General features: G+C 36.8%; 1 protein-coding gene across 6 annotated transcripts in view; it reads right to left on the bottom strand.

The window, feature by feature from the left end:
- Positions 1-8317: 8317 nt before the first annotated feature.
- NAP1L4 (nucleosome assembly protein 1 like 4) overlaps positions 8318-19173 on the bottom strand; it is a 43189-nt gene continuing 32333 nt past the window's right edge. For all 6 annotated transcript variants that reach the window (XM_015888318.3, XM_007429579.3, XM_025167533.2 and 3 more), the window contains one exon: positions 8318-9850. Coding sequence is in view for 5 of the 6 variants with exons in the window: in XM_007429579.3 (XP_007429641.1) it covers positions 9812-9850 (39 nt within the window). In the remaining variant the exon portion in view is untranslated. The remainder of the gene's footprint in view (positions 9851-19173) is intronic.

Genomic DNA, 19173 nt, shown 5'->3' with positions numbered 1-19173 from the left:
GGTATTTCTTGCAGATATTTCAGTGCACCATTGTTGCTACTTTGTCATGCCATTGTTTGTAGTCAGTTTGTGTGATCTTGCAGCAGCTAACTAGGTGGTCCACTGTTTCTTCAGCTTCTTTGCAGAGGTGGCATTTGCTGTCTGTTGCTGTCTTCTCAATTCTGGCTTTGTATGCATTTGTTCTTAAGGCCTGGTCTTGTGCAGCCAGAATTAGCCCTTCTGTCTCTTTCTTCAACTTTCCTGCTCTTAGCCATTGCCAGGTCTTGTTGTTATCTGCTTTGCCTGCTAGTTGTGTTGAAACTTTGGAACACAGCATTCTTCTTATGCATCACTCAGGCATTTTAAACTCTTTGAATCTGCATGCTATCATTTACAATTCATTTTTTCCATTTTAAGCACACTCCCTTCAGCTACCATGGGAGAAGCTGGATGGTGACCCAGACTGTCCTGCGATTTGGCTCAGATATAACTCATGATTCATTCTTCTAGCTCATCCCAACCTCATTTTTTCAGCCTCTCTCTCTGCCCTGCCCCTTGCAATGAAACTAATAAGACTGGGAACAGGCTTGTCAGTTTCACCAACCCTGTGTCCATTTCTTATAGACACCAGGAAGCAAGTGGATAATTAGTACATTTCCTAAGGAAAAAACAGAGCAAAAGAGCTATAAAGAGTGTGCTCTGGAAGGAACATGTCTCTTTTGAGCTGAAAATTAAATTGCTGCTTTTCCTTTATGTTTTTCACTAACAATGATAGAGATGTGAAATTATCTAATGTTGGATGAGGAGTTCCTGGAGAGAGGTTGGATCACATATTTGCCTGCTCTTAATTTTGGGTCTAACTGTACACCACTAGCATTCACTCACTCACTCACTCACTCACTCACTCACTCACTCACTCACTCATTCATTTATGTGCACACACTTATAGATATACATTATCTGTCTTTTACATACACGCGCACATGCGCACACACACACACACCATTATAGAAAAGCAACTTTGGAGGAGATTTACTATTAGAAGTGGTGGGGGAGTCCTTAATGTTTTCTCCAATGCCCATTCTCCTCTATAAATCATGCACATATATCTTCATGGTGTCTTTCATCACAAGATTCAGTTCATGGATAAATACACTTTTTGGCTGCTGCAAAGGGGACAGTCACAAGAGGCTGGAAGTGTAAAATTTGGTTTACAAAAAGGATTGTTAAAGTACCTACTCCCTTTCCTACTTCAGATTTCTGCTTTCTTTCTCAAATTGTTTCTAAATAATTAGAGGTATTTTACTTTCACATAATGTGGAATTGTATTACTACAAAACTAATTTTTTCCTCAGAAAAGGACCACAAACAAGAGAGAGATCTAAATATGATCCCAAATCAAAAGTTGGGTGATAATTGGTTAGGGCTAACACACTCTTTGGTATACTCTGATTGATCCTAAGAATGTTATCCAGCTATGGATTTTCCTTCCCCACCCCCAGGGACCAACATGGCTATATCTTTTTTTCTGAGCTACAATTTTTCTTCTGAGCGAATCAGAAGGGAATCCATTTTTAAAGAACTGAAACTCTGACTAGTTCCAGAGTTATAGGATTTGCTCAGAATGTGATTAATGGCAAACTTTGAAATGTTTTGCAGATATGGGTGCAGAAAGGATGCAGTAGAGCTCAAAACCAGGCAGGCAAAAAGGCATTTGGTGGAAGCAAGATGGCAAAAAAAGAGATTAGCTTTGTTTCATGCTTCTAGTGCTTCTCTGCTCCTTTTCTTTCTTGAGGAACAGGTGTGGGAGTACAGATCATTTTACAAGCCAGTAAAAAGAAATTATTGTATAAACAGGACAATGGTAACAGGCAAGGGGAAGTAATTTGATCATTTGGAAGTCTCCTTGTGAGAACATACAGAAATCACTTCATGCGGGCAGAGCCATCACTGGCAGGCCTGGCTCAGCCTTAGTCTCTCCTGATCTTCAGCCCAAGCAGCTTTAAGAAAATGTTATTTGTTAAGACGCTCCAACATGTAAAATTGCCCCTAAAGCATTTCCTCGTCCTCTTTCCTCTTCTTTGCAGCAATTGAATAAAAGGCCTTTTTAAAACATACACACAAAAGAATGTAGCTGCCTTTTTCCAGGAAACAATTCTCTCATCCTTTCTCAACTCTCTAATGCTTTAGAAATATTAGTTGGCATGAGGTTATTTGTAGCCTACCAAGATTTCACAAACTTTCAATCTATGTGCTGAATATATATTGAGGAAAGCTGGATTGGAAGAAGATAAATGTAGTTTTAAAATTGGTGGAAGAAATTATCAGTAATCTGTGCTATGCTGAGGAGACTACTCTAACAGCTGAAAATGCAAATGATCTGCAAACTCTGGTAATGAAAGTCAAGGAGTACAGTGGAAAAATGGGATTAAACATAATAAAAATCAAATTAATGACAACATGTACAGCAACCAGCCTTAGAATTGACAATGAAGATACTGAAATGGTAGATAGTTTCTACCTTTTAGTACTGACAATCAACAGTGAAGAAACCAGCAGTCCAGAAATATATCACAGACTAGCTCTCATTAGGGTAGCAATTAAGGCCTTAAAAATATATTCAGATGCTGTGATGTGTCTATATCTACATCAGACTCGTGCAGGTAATAATTTTCCCTGTGACGTGCTATGGAAGCAAGAGAAGACTTTGAAGAAGTAGGACACAAAAAGTATTGATACTTTTGAACTTTGGGATTAGAGAAGAGACTTGAGAATATCATAGACAGCCAAAAAAACAAAACAAATGGATCATAGGCAGAGGCAGAAATGACTAATCTCAAATTATCATATCTTGGACACATTATGTGAAGACCTAACTCTCTTGAGAAGTTGATAATGCTGGAAAAAGGTGGAAGGAAAGAGAATAGAAGAACGACCAGCAGCAAGATACTTTAGATGGACTTGATTATAGCAACAACAGGCACACCACTGGAAGAACTGAAGACTAAGTTGGGGAGAGATCATCCTGGAGAAGGTCTATGTCGACACCAGCTTGAGGACACACAATCAGCTATAATTCACTCTCTTAAGTCTGTCCACTTTACTCTTCCAACAATGGAATACACTTTCTCATAATTAGGGTTGGTTAGGGGGGAAAAGGACAAATCTTTAAAATTTCACTCCCTTATTTGTTTGCTAGTAAGCGAGCTAACAAATCTCTACAAAGTAATCCTTGCATCCTGTCCCACATGGACTGGATCTATGGAGTACAGTATTGCAGGAACACCCAAAAAAGGTTTTAAAAAAATCCAGTCACAACACTGGACTATGTAAAAATATGCTACTTAATTATTATCTTTCAGTTTGCAAGAGAGTAGCAAATAATTTGGGGAAAATCACATTTTCCATTTGCTTTAGTAAGTGGCTGCAGCTCCCATCAAACTTATGCAAGTCTCCTTTATCAAAATGCATCTTTCCAGTTAAAATTGTGCTGCATTTTCTTTATTATCATTTCTCCTTTATAAAATCAAAACAGAGTAGGAGAAAAGTATGAATTGTTGTTTAGTGATTCACTCCTACTTCAAATGGAAACTACATGAAGCTCTTATTATTGGCGTTCCCAGATTCTTTCAGCTGCAACTTTAGTTTCCAACATTCTGGATGTTCAAATATTTACAGCCTTGGAAATAAAGATATGGGTACAGCCAAAACATTCCATTATGCATATGCATATTTTCCCCTCTAAACCCCATTGTAATCTGCACTCATCTGTATTCATGAGTGTTTGAGAACTTTGCCATGAGATTGTAATCCCTAGTTTACTTGCACAGTTGGGAGCTGCATTCAACCTCCAGTGTGAATCTAGATTCCACCTTTGCTGCAAATAAGTAATGGCATCCTTAAGGACATATCTTGGGCAAAGTATTTTTACATTGTCTGGATCAGTTCTTCCACTGCTATCCGGTTCATTGTGTGCTGTATTGTACTTCCAGATTAATTAATATAGTTTAGTACAGCCTTCCCCATATTTGGCATGTTCCAGAACTGTTGGACTACTGGACACCTACTCCCCTAGTGGCTGGGAATTCTGGAAGTTGCACACCAACACATCTGGTTGGGGAAAGCTGCATGAGTAACTCATATTACTGTTGCTTAGACTATTGACATCTTGCATGTATCCCTGCTTCCCCTCAAATATATCTGTTTCTCTATTAGTCCTTCACAAAACTAATATTCGCACTTTTCTTGGCAAAGTTTAGATATTGATGCTCTGATAAACAGTGGTTGAGCTAGATAATTACCACATAGATCACCCAAGGAAAGAGAACTCTGGCTTTAGGTGATTGCTGAATCGCTGTTCCCAGAATTACTCAACATTGACTGCAGTGATCGGAACTGCTAGGTGCTGTAGTTCATTAACTCTAGAAAACTACAAGTTCTATGTCCTTGCTATAACAGAACATTCAACATTCAAACATTCAAGATAATCATTAAGGTATGAAGCAGACCTGATTTATAACTGTGTGCATTATAAAGTCCAGTGTTTTACTATTTACTATTGATGGAAGAATCCTGCATAATTTTGCAGGGAAGCAGTCAAAACAATTAGAACAAAATTTCCTCTTCCATTAGACCAGGCTTAGCACAATACATTCTCTGCGAATGAATGAATGAATGAATGAATGAATGAATGAATGAATGAATGAATGAATGAAATGTGTTTGGCATGATCTGATGAATTGCTATTTCCCAGGGCAGCTGAGAATAGCATGACCCTTTCCGTATCACTGCCAGAATCAAAAGGAGCAATTTTTTGAAAAGCTTGGGCTTAATTACAGGAAGAGAAGTATACCAGTTATACTTGAACACAAACCCAGCAGCATTCAGCTGGAGAGGCCATTGTTGCCCCGTGCACGGTGATGACAAGACATAAGAGTGCTGTTCTCCTTGCTTGCCTAATTTATTGACTTCTCTAATTTTGCCAATGCCACCTGTACACGCAGCGTTTATGGCTTCAAAACATTTAATATATTAACCACTATCAAAGCTTCATTTTATTTAACGAAAGGGTTTTGCCTCAACTTGACATGATATAAAATTCAACTCCCATTAGTTTCAGCCAGGTTTGAGACAGGCAAACTAATGGTGGAAACTACAGTCCAACGTTCCTAAAAGACACTGGGTACTTAACTGCTGCTCTGAGACTTCAGCAATTTTTGCTTTACTGGCCTTAGGTTGCTAAAGTCAAAGCACATGAAATCTCCCCCCCCCCCGCCATGTTCATTTTTGAGAAGAATGGTTTCAACTTGACTTTCCCAGGAAAGCTATTTTTTAAAAAAGAAACACGTAGAATGGGCTGCTTTTCAATTCTGAGTGTTGGGGATGGAGAGATATTACATCAGTGGGGTTCCTGCATTATGTGAAGTGCAAACTATATTGTGGTTGATAAACCATTCTTTGGGATGAGTTAGCAAATAAGCCAAAAATGAGCTACATTTTGATTGTGTGACACGTCAACTAGGCTTATTGAGAGTTTGGCCTAAGTGAACTGATGGTAGATAGTCTTCAAAATGTAATCAAGACTCTGGTGTTGACCAGTGAATGCATATTGTGTATTCCCATTATTGCATAGGGAAGTATGCAGTTGGAACATTTAAAAAACATGTAACTGGCAATTAAGAATGGCTTAAGAATAACTGGATCTCCTTAACCATTGAGGGATAGTTGAGCTCTATCCCGCTCCCCACTTCATAAATAGTCCAGTTTTGTTACTATTGTTACCTGCCAGAGTGCTCTACCGTCTTTTAAAATTGGATCCTAACCCCTTTCTTGTACAGACCTAGAAGAGTTCTTAATACTCCTATTAACACTAATAGCAAGCAACAGCAATGGCATGGTCTTATGTTCTCCTATGGGGTTTAAACAAATTAATGGAAATCAACAATGCCAATTAAAAAGAGTTTCCAGGTTCAGAAACAGTAGAGCGCTGAAAAAGCTGTTGGAACCAGGAAGTAAATTCAATATCTTTTGGTGGGATTTCTGGGAACATCCAAATTATTGTGGAAGATAAAGATTCTGGATTATTTCACCACAGACTGATTCAAATGAAGCCAGTTCCATTCTGTGCTCAATATGCACCTGGCTGGAGCCTCAAAGAACCTACAACTTAGGCCTGTATTATCAACCTTCCTACTCTTAATGTACATGGAAGCACATAGAATGTAAGTTTGCAGATGGGACAGAACTTTCTATCCTCCTCCTGATGAGTCAGTATTAATATAATGGGGATCAATTCAAAATATATGACAGTGCTTGTGGCCAAGCAAATTACTTTTTAACAGATTACATAGGGGATTTCCCAATAAATTGCATAGATATGTGGAGCATTTAAGATTTAATTTTTAAAGCTCAGTACTGTATTTGGTCCAACTGGAATAATTTTCCTACAACGAATGTGTTTATTCAAGTCTTTGCAGACTGATATATTGGGTATGTTCACACCCATAAACTCTACTAAAAATAACTTTTATCTGGCAAAGTATGAAGAGCTGATTATTAATCTAGACCCATCATTTTTAAAATTGTTATTACCTTGTTTTCTCCCTACTTTTTGGGTTTTGGTAATTTTTCTGTACTATTCCTCTTATCTTGACAGCTCTTATAAAAAATTCTGCTGCATGAGAAAAAAGGCTTCTATCTAGCTCAACATTTTGCACTAGATTCCTTTGGGAAGGTCACAGGAAGACATGAGGATAACAGTCTCTCCTGTTGTTGCGGGTATTTATATGGCCACTATACCTAAAAGGAGAATGTAGCCAGTAAACATTGAAAAATGAATCTCCAAGTGCTCATTTAACTTAACAGAGATATTAAAAGACTGAGCAGCCAAACTACATTCCCACAGTACTCAGAGACAGTTTTAATTGTTGTATTACGATGAAGCCCAATTCACTCATGGCAAAAATGCTACGACTAACCTCCACGAACCACAGAAAATTGCATACAACTGTATGGGGAAAAAACCTTATAATCCGGCCACAAATGCTCCAACTTGAAAGTAAGAAAATTGTCATCAATGAACAATGTAAATTAGCAGCCAAGCAGTATGTAAACCACTGAATTATGAGATAATTAAAGCCAGGCCAAAATCATTTGTTTGTGTTTTCATCTCTACCTTTGAGTATCTTGGAACTTATTTATTACCAAGTTTGCCACATACATGTTACTGAGAAAAAGAAACTAAAAAGCAGTATTTTTATTTGCTCTTATTTACACAAGAATGAGAAACAAGAAAATCATTCTATTGATGATAAGTTACAGAACATGGTTGCTGAAGGATTTACTATCAGTTTCCCATCAAAATGCAAAGCTAGTTGAAGTATTTTCTTCCTGGAGGTTTACTTAGATTTGTAAAGATGGTTTTGGCTTGTTTTTTTACCCCCTTAGGGGTATCTGGCTTTCAGATGAAATCATTAATTCTGATAATGAAATGGTTAAGAATTGCTTGTACATTTGAACTGATGCTAGAGGACTGGAATGACCAACTACACTTTGAATCACTTTTTTCATTCTCACTCATGAAGATGGATAAGACCTCCTCTCTTCTCATCAATTATCAACTGCCTCCTAAGAAGGATTCCAGTAATATAGAAGTGCATTTATTTTCTTCTGATTGATGTAAGGTTTCAGTTGAGGTGAACAGAGATATTCTACTCTGGCCTGCACGTGCTACAATCACATGCTCATATAAGAAGTTCCCCACAGCCAGATAGATATTACACAAGATGTGTTCTGTGGTATAACAAAATTAGGGCTGCACCAAAATCTCCAGCCTTCCCCCCCCCCTATTTTACAAGTTCCCTCCTATTTTGCCAGTTCTACTCTTTTGCTTAACATGTATGGAATTCATAACTGTGCTTTATTTTATAACAATAGTTTGCTTCTAATGAAAGCATTATCCTTCTGTTTCTGGTTCTTTGTTTAAATTGCCCAACACAGCTAGCCATGATTTCTACTGAATTCTACCATTCTTTTTGCGAATCTGTTCCCTAAAGCAGTGTTTCTCAACCTTGGCAACTTTAAGATGTGTGGACCAACTCCCAGAATGAAGTTCACACATCTTAAAGTTGCCAGGATTGAGAAACACTACCCCAAAGATAAGATACTCAACTGAGTCCCACAATCAAAACGAGTTGCCATACATACAGGGAAGGATACAACTGAAATCTCAATAGGGACCCATGTGATTAGTTGCTCGCTCTTCCCATCACATACTGATGAACAGTTCAAGAGGATAATGTCACGTATCGTTATTAGAGAAACTATCAGGACAATAAGCTTCATGTTTCACAACTTTAATAGAATATTCTAACTATTCTGTACAAATTGAAAACACTGTATTAAGTTACAAATGTATAAGATAAGGCTGGAGCACTCTCTACATGCCTGGTAACAGCATTCATACAATTGGTAATGAAGTGTTGCCATAAGCTGGCACTGTATGTTTAAGAAAGGTGAACTGTATTTTGAATATTCTTCTGAAGGATTCTAGAGCTTTAAAAACCATGGAAATGTAGAACAGAGTGATTTGAGTATTGCAGATAAACATCAGAACTATGCACCCAGAATGTATTTATATTTTCCCAATTATATAACTTCCACAGGCCCAAACTGGATCCTCCTCCAACCTATTCAGAACATTATTTTCCACTTTTGTGTGTAGGTTCACTTTATTTCCTGTTTAGTGGAAGCCATACTTTGCTGTGTTCTCTGAATTCCAATGCTGTAATTTGCACTTGATTGCTAAACCATTACCGAAACCATCCGCACTTGGTTTGAAGGTCAAATATAAATTACAGCATGCCAGTTCAGCTATTACACCAAATTCTGGTCTGTTCTTAAGATTAAAGTAAGATTAAAAGTGAAGTTGCACGCAACTGTGGAGAACAAGTACATGAAGTTGCAGCTTATGTTCAGGCTTCAAACCTTTGGATTTAAGAACGTCTGAACAGTGCCTAGCATAACTAAGGCAAACCAGTGATATATACTTAAGTGCTGCAACCCTTTCAATCTAGGGAGCCCACATCAGGCTTGTTGTTTGGAAATGTCTGATAAGCAATCATTCTCTTAAGTAGGGTATGAGTTTTCCACATACAAGTACCCATATTTTATAAACAGGATTTTCTTCAAGTATTTTAAAACTATTAAAAGTACTAGTTCACCAAAGTACTTACAAAAATGAATAAATAAGGTGAACAACTAAATGTCTCTCAACCACTGCTTTCTTCAAAGATGATAAAGGAAATGTTATTTCAGTTTAAAATTACTGGAAATGAGAGTGTTTTAAAGTACTCTGTAGCACTAGTCTGTCTGAAAGGTTACAGGAAATTAATTTTAAAGGGAAAAGATCTAGCAGAAGGCATATTGCTTTTTTTTTTTTACTGTATTTTATTAATTTAATATAGTCTAAATATTCCTATTCCACAGTATTTTGACAAAAACTTACCTAGCATTGAGGGTAAGTTTTTCAAAAAGGCAAATTAGTTTTTTTTAATTTAATGGAAAAGCCTACAGAGACAGTTGAGCTAAATTGTACCAAAGGCTGTAGAGTGTGCTTTAATTAAACCTCATATTTCTCAAATGCATTAAGTTGCCACTGTACAAGTTAAGCAAAAATAAGAAAAGAGTTAGTGAAAATCATGCATTTGAAAACAATTTAGTTTTAAGCATTGTTAATAAGATTGTGCTGCAGTAATGGAATTTCCTGAACTGCAGGCCAGGTATCCAAATATTGTTACAGGATGTTCAAATATCACTCTGAAGTGGTATTTCCTTATTGTTGTTTGCATTCAGCAGGCTGGCTGGCATCTTTCTGTTTAAAAAGGAAAAGAAAAGAGAAAATTTATGCAAGAAATACTTCAATATAACACTGAATTTAATTCAACATTAAATTTAATTCTGTATTCATAACCAATACCAGAACTAAGATTTGAAACTGGTAATTTGAAACGTAATATTCCAGATATTGTGCTTTGAGGGATGGAGATGTTTAGGATAAAGAAGGAATAAGGCAAGATAACCACTTATTAAAGCTGTGCAGTGCTTTGGATCTAAAGGTAAAAAAGTGCTTAAGAATGAATTGGGGTTCAAATGTTGCACCTTTCTGCAAATGTTAAAACATGTCTTTTCTCAGGATTGCAATCAAGAGCATTGTTTTGCCTTCATACCTGAAGCACTGCACCATCAGTTATCCCTATATTTTAGCCATAATAAAACTAATGGATCACAACAAAGGCTTATCTATAGGTCACCCTATTTCTTGCAGTGGCTAGGAGACTCTCCTATTCTTTCCAGCAGCTGGTATACCAATCTGAGTTTTTTTCAATTTTTTTTATCATTCCTCCCTGAGATTTGAAGTATATAAACGGATGAAAGTCATTCAGTACTAGCCTGGCCCAGACCAATAATATGACACCTTCAGATCATTCTGCAGAGAGGAGTCTTTCCTGCTATACCCACACAGTCTAGCACTTTCCAAAATATCTAAAAGATGCATAGAGATGGACTGAAAGGTTAACCACATCCTGATAAAGGAGCACATTTTAAGATACTAGTCTCAAAGAAAGTTTCAAATTCCACCAAGACACTGCTGGAACATCTCTCAAAATAAAGAAATAAAAACATAATCCCAGTTTTAAGAAAAAGGATCACATAAGAGTTTAGTATCTCTTTTCCCAGGGGAAAGGCCTGGGAAGAGTACTGGGAAAAGAAAATAAGTTATGTCCTATTTCCTGCATAAAAATGGTAGGACTTAGGTACCAGGCTATGACATACAGGCTGCTCAGCTAAACCTGGAAAAATTAAGCCAAGTACTAAAAGAGCCCCAATCTCCCTTATCAATATTTTTTTATCTAATATTTACCCACTGTACCAGAATGAGTACAAAATTCTATAAGGTTTCTCCTTCAATGCAAATAAATGATAACATAAATAAAAATATTAAGCAATATAATTTGGCAGTTACTATAGAAAACATAATATAACCCCTCAAAAGCAGGCACTCAAGTAGTATTATTCAAAACATCACAATCTTAATCTAATAAAACAAAATTGGATTAGGAAGGCAGACTTGCATTTTCTGGAGTACTGAAATCCATATTTGATATGCTATTTAAAAAAAACTGCTCCAAAGTATATTACAATTAGATACATATCATGAAGTCTATATAAATGCATTTAATGGAAAGCATCCAACTGCATTTGAGAGGATAACCTAATAACCTTCTCCTTTGGTACTGGAGAAAAGTCTGAGTTTAGTGACTAATTCTTTTCCACATTTCAAATAATTACCTCTGGTAAATTCTTCCAGAAATATCATCAAATAAGTTTTGATTCTTCTAAGCAAAACAATATTAATTTCAGGTTCATAAAAGAGAAATAAAACTATTTAGAGAAATTAGAGCTGAAATTTCTAGTTAATTGAAATATCATAATTAAAAAGTAATTCAAATTGTCTGAGAGTATTAAGAAATTAATACAAATATCTTATTAGACGTGCTTGTCTTGCTTCTTTGTTATCCTACTAAATGTTGATGTCTCATCTTTACTCTCATTTTCTCTTCTATGGTTAACTCCTGGGATTTGTGCTATCACCTAGAACAAGAAGAAATCCTGCCTTTCATTATATATGGCTGCTTATACTTCGGCAAATATGATCAGGTTCAGAATGTTTCTTTTTGGAAAAAAGGAGAGAGCAATGTGAAAAGCAGTCCTTTATGTCTGCAACAAAGGATGAATTAAAACAAAAGACTCCTTTGTAGGCCATCTAAGTTGTGTGTGTATACAGGTGTTCCTGTTCTGCATAGTTTATTTAAGGACAGCTGCAAAGAATTTATGGTAAACATTCCATTGCAGTTTTTTTTAAACTGATTTTTTTAAAAAATTGATCATTCTTCTAAAGGGAAACCCAAGAATTTTTATTAAAATAGCAAATGACACAGTTAAAGTCTTTCCTACATTCCTACCCCTGAATGGATAGAGCAGAGATATAATAGTTATCACAGATATACAGTTGTGTGCAAAAATTTAGGCACCCCTAAGTCAAATTTGGTGACTTAGTTTGGTGTAGTGGATAAGGCACTAGGCCAGAAACTGGGAGGCCAAGCATGAAACAAGCTGGGTGACCTTGGGCCAGTCACTCACTCTCAGCCCTAGGAAGAAGGCAGTGGCAAACCACTTCCAAAAATCTTGCCAAGAAAACTGCAGGGATTAGTTCAGGGAGTCAGCAGGAATCAAGATTGACTTGAAGGCATACCTCCCTCCCCCCACAAAAGGTAAAACTGAATTCTTCAATGAATACTTAAGTAAACAGAAGCTGACATACTGCACAGTATCAAACACAGTATCTTTCTGCAAATCTGAATGCATGTGCACTTATTTAAAGATTCAAAATAAAAACACTGAAGATGCCAGATACAGAAATTTGGAATCCTTTAACAGCTGATTCAGTGCTCTTTTTAAAGAACTGTTCAAACTGTTGTTGACTTTGAGTGAGGATTCATGGGAAACTAGACATCCCCAAAGGAGTGGGGACAACACTGTGGCGGAAATCGGCAGTCAGATGGTGAATTCTGGCCAGCGAAGCCTCTCCGGAAAAAGGAAAGATCATAAGATCTCCCACTTGCACTCCGGACAGCTGCTCCTCATGAGCAGACCACAGGAACTGAAGTTTTTGTGGTCAGCTTGTGAATTGAGTGGCTGGGAGTAGAGGGATTTAAATCAAGCTCAGACGTAATGCAGCCTATATGGACATAAGTTAGTTGAGCCTCACTTGTTAATCACTTTCAGAAATTGCTTAACTGCTTTTCAGCTATTAGGAATCTTTGACGTGACTGACAAGTTTTACAGCACCAGGTGAGCTTCCTTCAGTCCTTAGCAAAAGGAATTTTAAATACAAGTGTAAGGACTTCAAAAAATTCTTTTTGGAACAAACAGCAAAAGGGTGATTGGAACGTTGATTTTGGAAAGATACAAATGGACTAAGGGTCCAGATGGATTTGAAATAAGATTTTGAAATTAATTATAAGAATCCTTCCCATGGGAAAATGCTGTTGTTTTGAATTCCTAAAAAAAAAAAAAAAGAAGATAGGATGGGACTTTGAAGGTTGGATACTAGTGGGAACCAGAAGGAACTAAAGATTACAATTAAATGAGAAGAACACTTAAATTTGACTTACTAATACAAAGTGGAGCAAAATACTTTGATGTTGGACATATTGAAGGATATTTGTGAACAATGGACCCAGAAGTTAACTTTAAGAGAGTGTGTCATTATAAACAGACTGTGTTTAAAAGATGCTATGGAAGAGGAACAAGTTTTACTGGACAAGACTTGAGACTGATTTGAAAGTGGATTTAAAAGTGACAGGCTACAGGAAAGATACGGAAAGAGATGCTAAACTGGATATACAAATGAAAGTGGCTGATGTATTAATAATTAAAAGGGATATGTACAAATAACAAGCCAAAAGAGTGACCTGGATAACATCCCTATATTGGAGTTACAAAAGGAATTTGTTAAAGTTCTGAAGGATTTTGTGAGAAGGGATAAAGAAAAAATGAAAAGAAATCAGATTCTACAAACAACATTATTTAAAGGGACTAAAAATCAAGTTTGTTCGAAGTAAAAGGAAGGAATATAAAGTTGGTTTATTTGTTCAAGGTTAAAATAGATATGTTATATCTTAACATAAACGTCCTTAATGGACGTTTGCTGACATCAGGACTGAAATGATGAGGATTTGTTTACAGGTAAGGAATGGGATATGGGAGGAAGAGATCATTTGTTGTATTTTAAGAGAAGGTGATAAGTTACTAAAATTGTTTATACTTGTGATGAAGGGGCAAGTAATTTCTTTCTATATTCCTTTTCTTTTTCTTTACTATATTCTTATTTTTGTTTCTTTTCTATTTTTTTTCTTTTCTGCACTTTGTTTTTTAAATTCTTTTATTTTTAGTTTGTATTAGTTTATATTTTTAATTGTAATGTTTAATACAATTATTATTTAAAAAATTGTTCAAACTGTTAATAAGGCCAAAAAAGATGATTAGGCCTACAATTAGCCAAGTCAAGACAATTCCACAGATGAACAAATACTTCGACTATTCTAACCTCTCAGGTACTGTTTACTGCTCTAATTACAACCACCATGGGCTCTATAAGCAGCTGTGTGAGCATCTGAAAATGCAGGTAATTCACTCTTACAAAGCAGGGAATATATATATGTTTCATACTAACATTTTCAGCTATGAGGTATATTGTTAAGAAATTGAAGTTAATGAAACTGCTTTAGTAAAGGTAAAATATGGAAATCCCAGAAAAAAATATATACTAGAACTGCCAAAAAGCTGGTCAGATCTGCAAAACAAAACCCAGAGATCACTGCAAGCAGCCATTTGAAAAGTTCAGCTGATACTGGAGTAGTTGTTCACAGGTCCGCACTACAGCACTGCTTTTGTAACACTGATCTGCAAGGGAAAGCTGTCAGAAAGTAACCTGTCTTCTGATTTCATCATCATTGTCTAAAGTATGCAAAAAAAATATTCTGAAATTCTGGAACAAAAATTGAATGGTTCAGCCACAATCACACAATATACATTTGGAGAAAAAAATGGTAAAGCATATGAAGAAATAACTCCTTGCTAATTGCTAAGCATGGGAGTAGCTCAATGATGCATTGGGACTGTTGGCAACAAATAACGTAAGAAATCCTGTGCAGGTGGAAGGAAGAATGGATTCAGTTAAATATCAATTTTCCTAGAAGCTAATATTCCACAGTCAGTGAAGAAACTGAAGCTGGAAACACGCTGGCTAGTTCAAAAGATAGTAATCTAAAACATCTTCAAATCAATCAAGACACTTACAGAAAACAAAGATAAAGTTTTTAGAATAGCCTTCATTATTCTATGTGCATTGCACTATTCTACTGCATCTTGAGTCCTGAGTATTGTTGGAAATCTATGTGGAGATCTCAAACATGTAATGTATGGAAAGAAATGTAAATAACATTTCTGAGCTAGAAGGATTCTGCAAGGAAGAGTGGAAGAAAAATTCCAAGAGCAAGAAAAAAACTCCCTACAACCTATGATACTGTCCTTACACTCATTTGATTATTAATGGTATCTGTTAAAAGCTCAACTCACATCATCTGCAATTCTAATACAAAGCAATTGTTCTAATTTTGATGAATGTTTTAAGTAAGTTCTTGCTCAATATTCCATGGAAGAGATTGTTCGCCAACAGTACATTTGAATTCTGAAACAAAAGCAAGCCTAAACTGAATTATTTTGACAGCACAGAAGTATAGTAACAGTTTGTGTAACTTTTCTGTTAATATTAAAGATGAAGATTGTGCAAACGTAATACAACATACTTATTGGGAAACAGTGGGGCAATTTCAAAAAGGGATAATGAAAAGGATAATGAAAATAATATGTAATGCTGTTTTCCAAGTGACTGAACATTTTATTCAGGGAAGAATTACTGTAATTTCTATTTTCTCTTACATTTTCTTGCTGTATACCACACCTAACATTTTCTCTATTAGAAATGTTTCCCATATAGGTCATAGGACATTGATCTATCATGTGTAGCAGCTTCTTAGAAGTAAGGCTTTTATTCAAAATATACTACATCCCAAAAAAGTGCAGACAGCAAAGCTATCAAAGTTAATTCTACATCACAACAATCCATATTAAGGCTACTTTGGGAGCAAGAAAAGCAGCAAACACAAAACTGAGAAAGTAACAGAATGAACAAAGAGATGGGGAGAGCAGCTGGAATTGATTACTGTCCTTTCTTATTTTTTCTAAGGCAAGCAAACATGCACATCAGTAGCATAATATAGAAGTATTTGGCCGCCAAAGATATTTCAATGTGTCATTGGTTCAATGCACAGAATAAAAATGAGAGGCTGATTTAGTCTTTGCCCCCTACTCTTAGGAGTAGTTTGTTGATGGTGGGTTTTTGCTTGTCATAGCCAGACAACTTCCAAGTGGCATTTGATTTCAGAGTATTAGTTTGTGGCAGGGACACAGCTGAGTGGAAAGGCAGGAAATAGTAACTGAAGAGATATTCAAGTTTTTAAGCTTCTAGATACTGAGCCTCTAATGGAGTAGAAATGTATAGCTGGGTATCATCAGACTACTGATGATACTGCACCCTGTGCCATTGGATGACCTCACTCAGCAGTTTCAGGTAGATTTTAAAGAGGACAGGTGAAAGACCCAAGCCCTGGGGTACCCCACAGTGCAGAGTCCTTGGGCTCGACCTCTCCTCCCCCACCAACACTGACTGAGACCAGCCTTGGAGGAAGGAAGAGAACCACTGTAAAACAGTGCCTCCCACTCCCCACCCCCAAAACTGATCAAAAAGGATACCCAGTGAAAGCCACTGAGAGATCCAGAAGAACCAAGATGGTTGTATGACCTCCTCCTTAGCTCTCCAAAGGTCATTTATAAGTCTGACCAATACTGTTTCAGTACTGTACTATACCCTGGCCTGAACCCAGAGTGAAAAGGGACCAAATAATCTACTTCATCCAGGGCCTTCTGTAGCTGAGCACCCACCACCCTCTCAACAGCCTTCCCTACGTTTTCCCATTTAAAAAGTGTTTCTTAAAAGATTACTGTATCTTTATTCCTAGTGCCCATGAACAAGGCTTCTATATATTACAACTAAGGTATGTGACTAATAAAATGCTCAAATAAGTCCCTCACAATCAGGACTCATTCTAAGCATTGTCCCTCCACTGGTGAAAGGCTTCCATTGGTTTAACAGGAAAAGTGTTATTTCGTTAAGTCTTTCCATATCTACTCTGGAGGGTGAAAAGCCTGAAGTGGTCCTTGAGGTTATGGGGTTGAAAGAGAAAAATGAACTGCTTCTCTTTCCCTATTCCAATGAATTCTATAATGAGCCCTAAATTTTTATACATCCAACACCACCACCACAGGAAATTACATATTATTTTGCTAACTAACAAATATTATGTAAAGTGGGCTTTTCAGGTTTATATTTCAAAGGAGAATGAAATTGGAAACACTATTGTAAACTATTAAGTGGATCAGATAATGAAATTCAGATTGTCAAGCATACATATGTATTCAATTTTCACTAATAAGCAAGACAGATTCAGAATATAGGGGCTTTTTTTGTTAAAGTACATTAGAAGTGACATTAATTTTCAAGGCAAACTTGTTTATCAAGTTTTATTTTTCTTGATAAAGTCTCATGCAGCAATTGCCTTTTCAAAAAGATATGAGAAAATTCAGTCACTCTTGATGCAGTTCAATTCTCCTCAGAGGAAAAAGTATCATATAATCCATCAACCCATATTATCTAATGGTCATACAGAACTTTTACGAGGCAGCCTTTTGCCAATCATTATCATACATGGAATTCACACCAAAGTAGCTTTTAATATATTCCATCACATGCTAAGCTAGAAGCTGGTGAAAAGCAAACATAAACCACTCCTACTCTGTGATAACATGTTTCAAGGGGATATTTGAGAGATACACCATAGGAATCCAAGAACTTTGAAAGGCATACAAATATGACAAGGAAGATGTATTATCTAGGCAATATCTAATAAATGCAACTGTAGTTCTTCCCTGCTATCATCTCAAGGTATTGAACTGGACAAACTTTGATCTTTTAGCCATTGGGATGTACGCTTTACTGAGGATAAACAGGGAATATCTGGCATGAGAGGAAGGGAAGCAGTAACTGAAGAGACATTCATAATCCAGGAAACAAGAGGAGAGTGCTGAAGAAGCATACAGGAATATGATAATTAATGTAGCTTCTAAGTTAGATGAAGAGTTGTGAACAATGCTGAGACAAGACATTACAATAGTCACTAACATCTGAAAATAGTACATAACATTTTCTACAGTAGCGCAGGGCAATCTACACTGGGCATCTTATTCCAGAGGCAAGGCTATAAGATTCTGACATGTATCCTATAGGAGGAGATACTTCCATCCCCATTTTTAGAAATGACAAGCCAAGGAGAAGTCAAGGGAAGCATACTTGTAAAAAAGAATAAATGTGTGAAATCACATACAACTGGTTACTCAATTCAATGGGATCCCTCACATATTTATTTCCTTTTGTCAATGTCTGGATGGGATGAATACCATGTCTGTACTGCAGAAAAACAGAAGTTAGATGAAGTCCAATGCATTGTTTTCCTATCGTGGAGAGACAGGGCATTCTCTAGTGGGACATTCCAGAACTGTCCTGAGAATGGACTTTCAGTTTGGAGGACCTCTAGCTCTTTAACCCTCCAGCTGAAGGACATTTCAGCAGAGGTATGGAAGTTACATGTATGTTTTATAGAATAAGCTTTACAGATATCTCCCAGGGGACATTAATTAAAAGGTGGCCATGATTCTAGCAGAGTAGAAAACAATTCCCTGTGGTGCGGGCTTATTCTGAGTCTTTTAAGCTAGTCTAATCAAAGCCTGTATATCTAGAGGTCTAATGAAACCAGGGAATCTTTATTTTTGAGGCACTCCATGATGGGTCTCAGAGTAATCATCTAGAGCTTTTATTGCTTTGGTGTTTTACTCACTTCAGATCCACCATGTTGTACCACTCCTCTTTTCTTCTTGGGATCAAAGAAGAACATGAAACATATCTCACCTTGTAGGAACTGCTTGATTATCTGTATACTCAGCAGATAATTTATGAGTTGCAGGACCAAACTGTTGTTGGTTGCAATGTGTGACCTAGAGGATGGAAATAATCTTGGGGGCCAACAGGCTGGTGAATTCAAAAATGTAATAATGCAAGACCACCTTTAGGTCTCAGATACTTGATGTCATGTGGGTCCGCAGATGGACAAATTCCATTAGTTTCCCATCCACAGGGAGACTGGGATGGTCACTGATGTTTGCTTCCCTTTTGCTGCTGGGGAGAGACACTCTTTTAGGGTTGGGGTTGAAGCTGGTGTGACTTGCTTTGAGATCTCTGTCCCATTCAGGATGATCCGTGGTCTCAGGATGCATTCTGGGCACAGCTGGGATATTGATAAGGCCATAATCTAGGACTTTTATGAACAGCTAGTTACCTTTGAACAGTCTTGATTTGAGGGCTGATTTGGATATCAAGTCTATATTCCAGTTCTTATG

The sequence above is a fragment of the Python bivittatus genome, unplaced genomic scaffold (assembly GCF_059951505.1).
Source record: "Python bivittatus isolate LINGU-HERP-01145 unplaced genomic scaffold, Pbiv_v1 ctg000480_np1212, whole genome shotgun sequence".
Taxonomy (NCBI): Eukaryota; Metazoa; Chordata; class Lepidosauria; order Squamata; family Pythonidae; genus Python; species Python bivittatus.
This window is presented reverse-complemented; position numbering and strand designations above follow the sequence as displayed.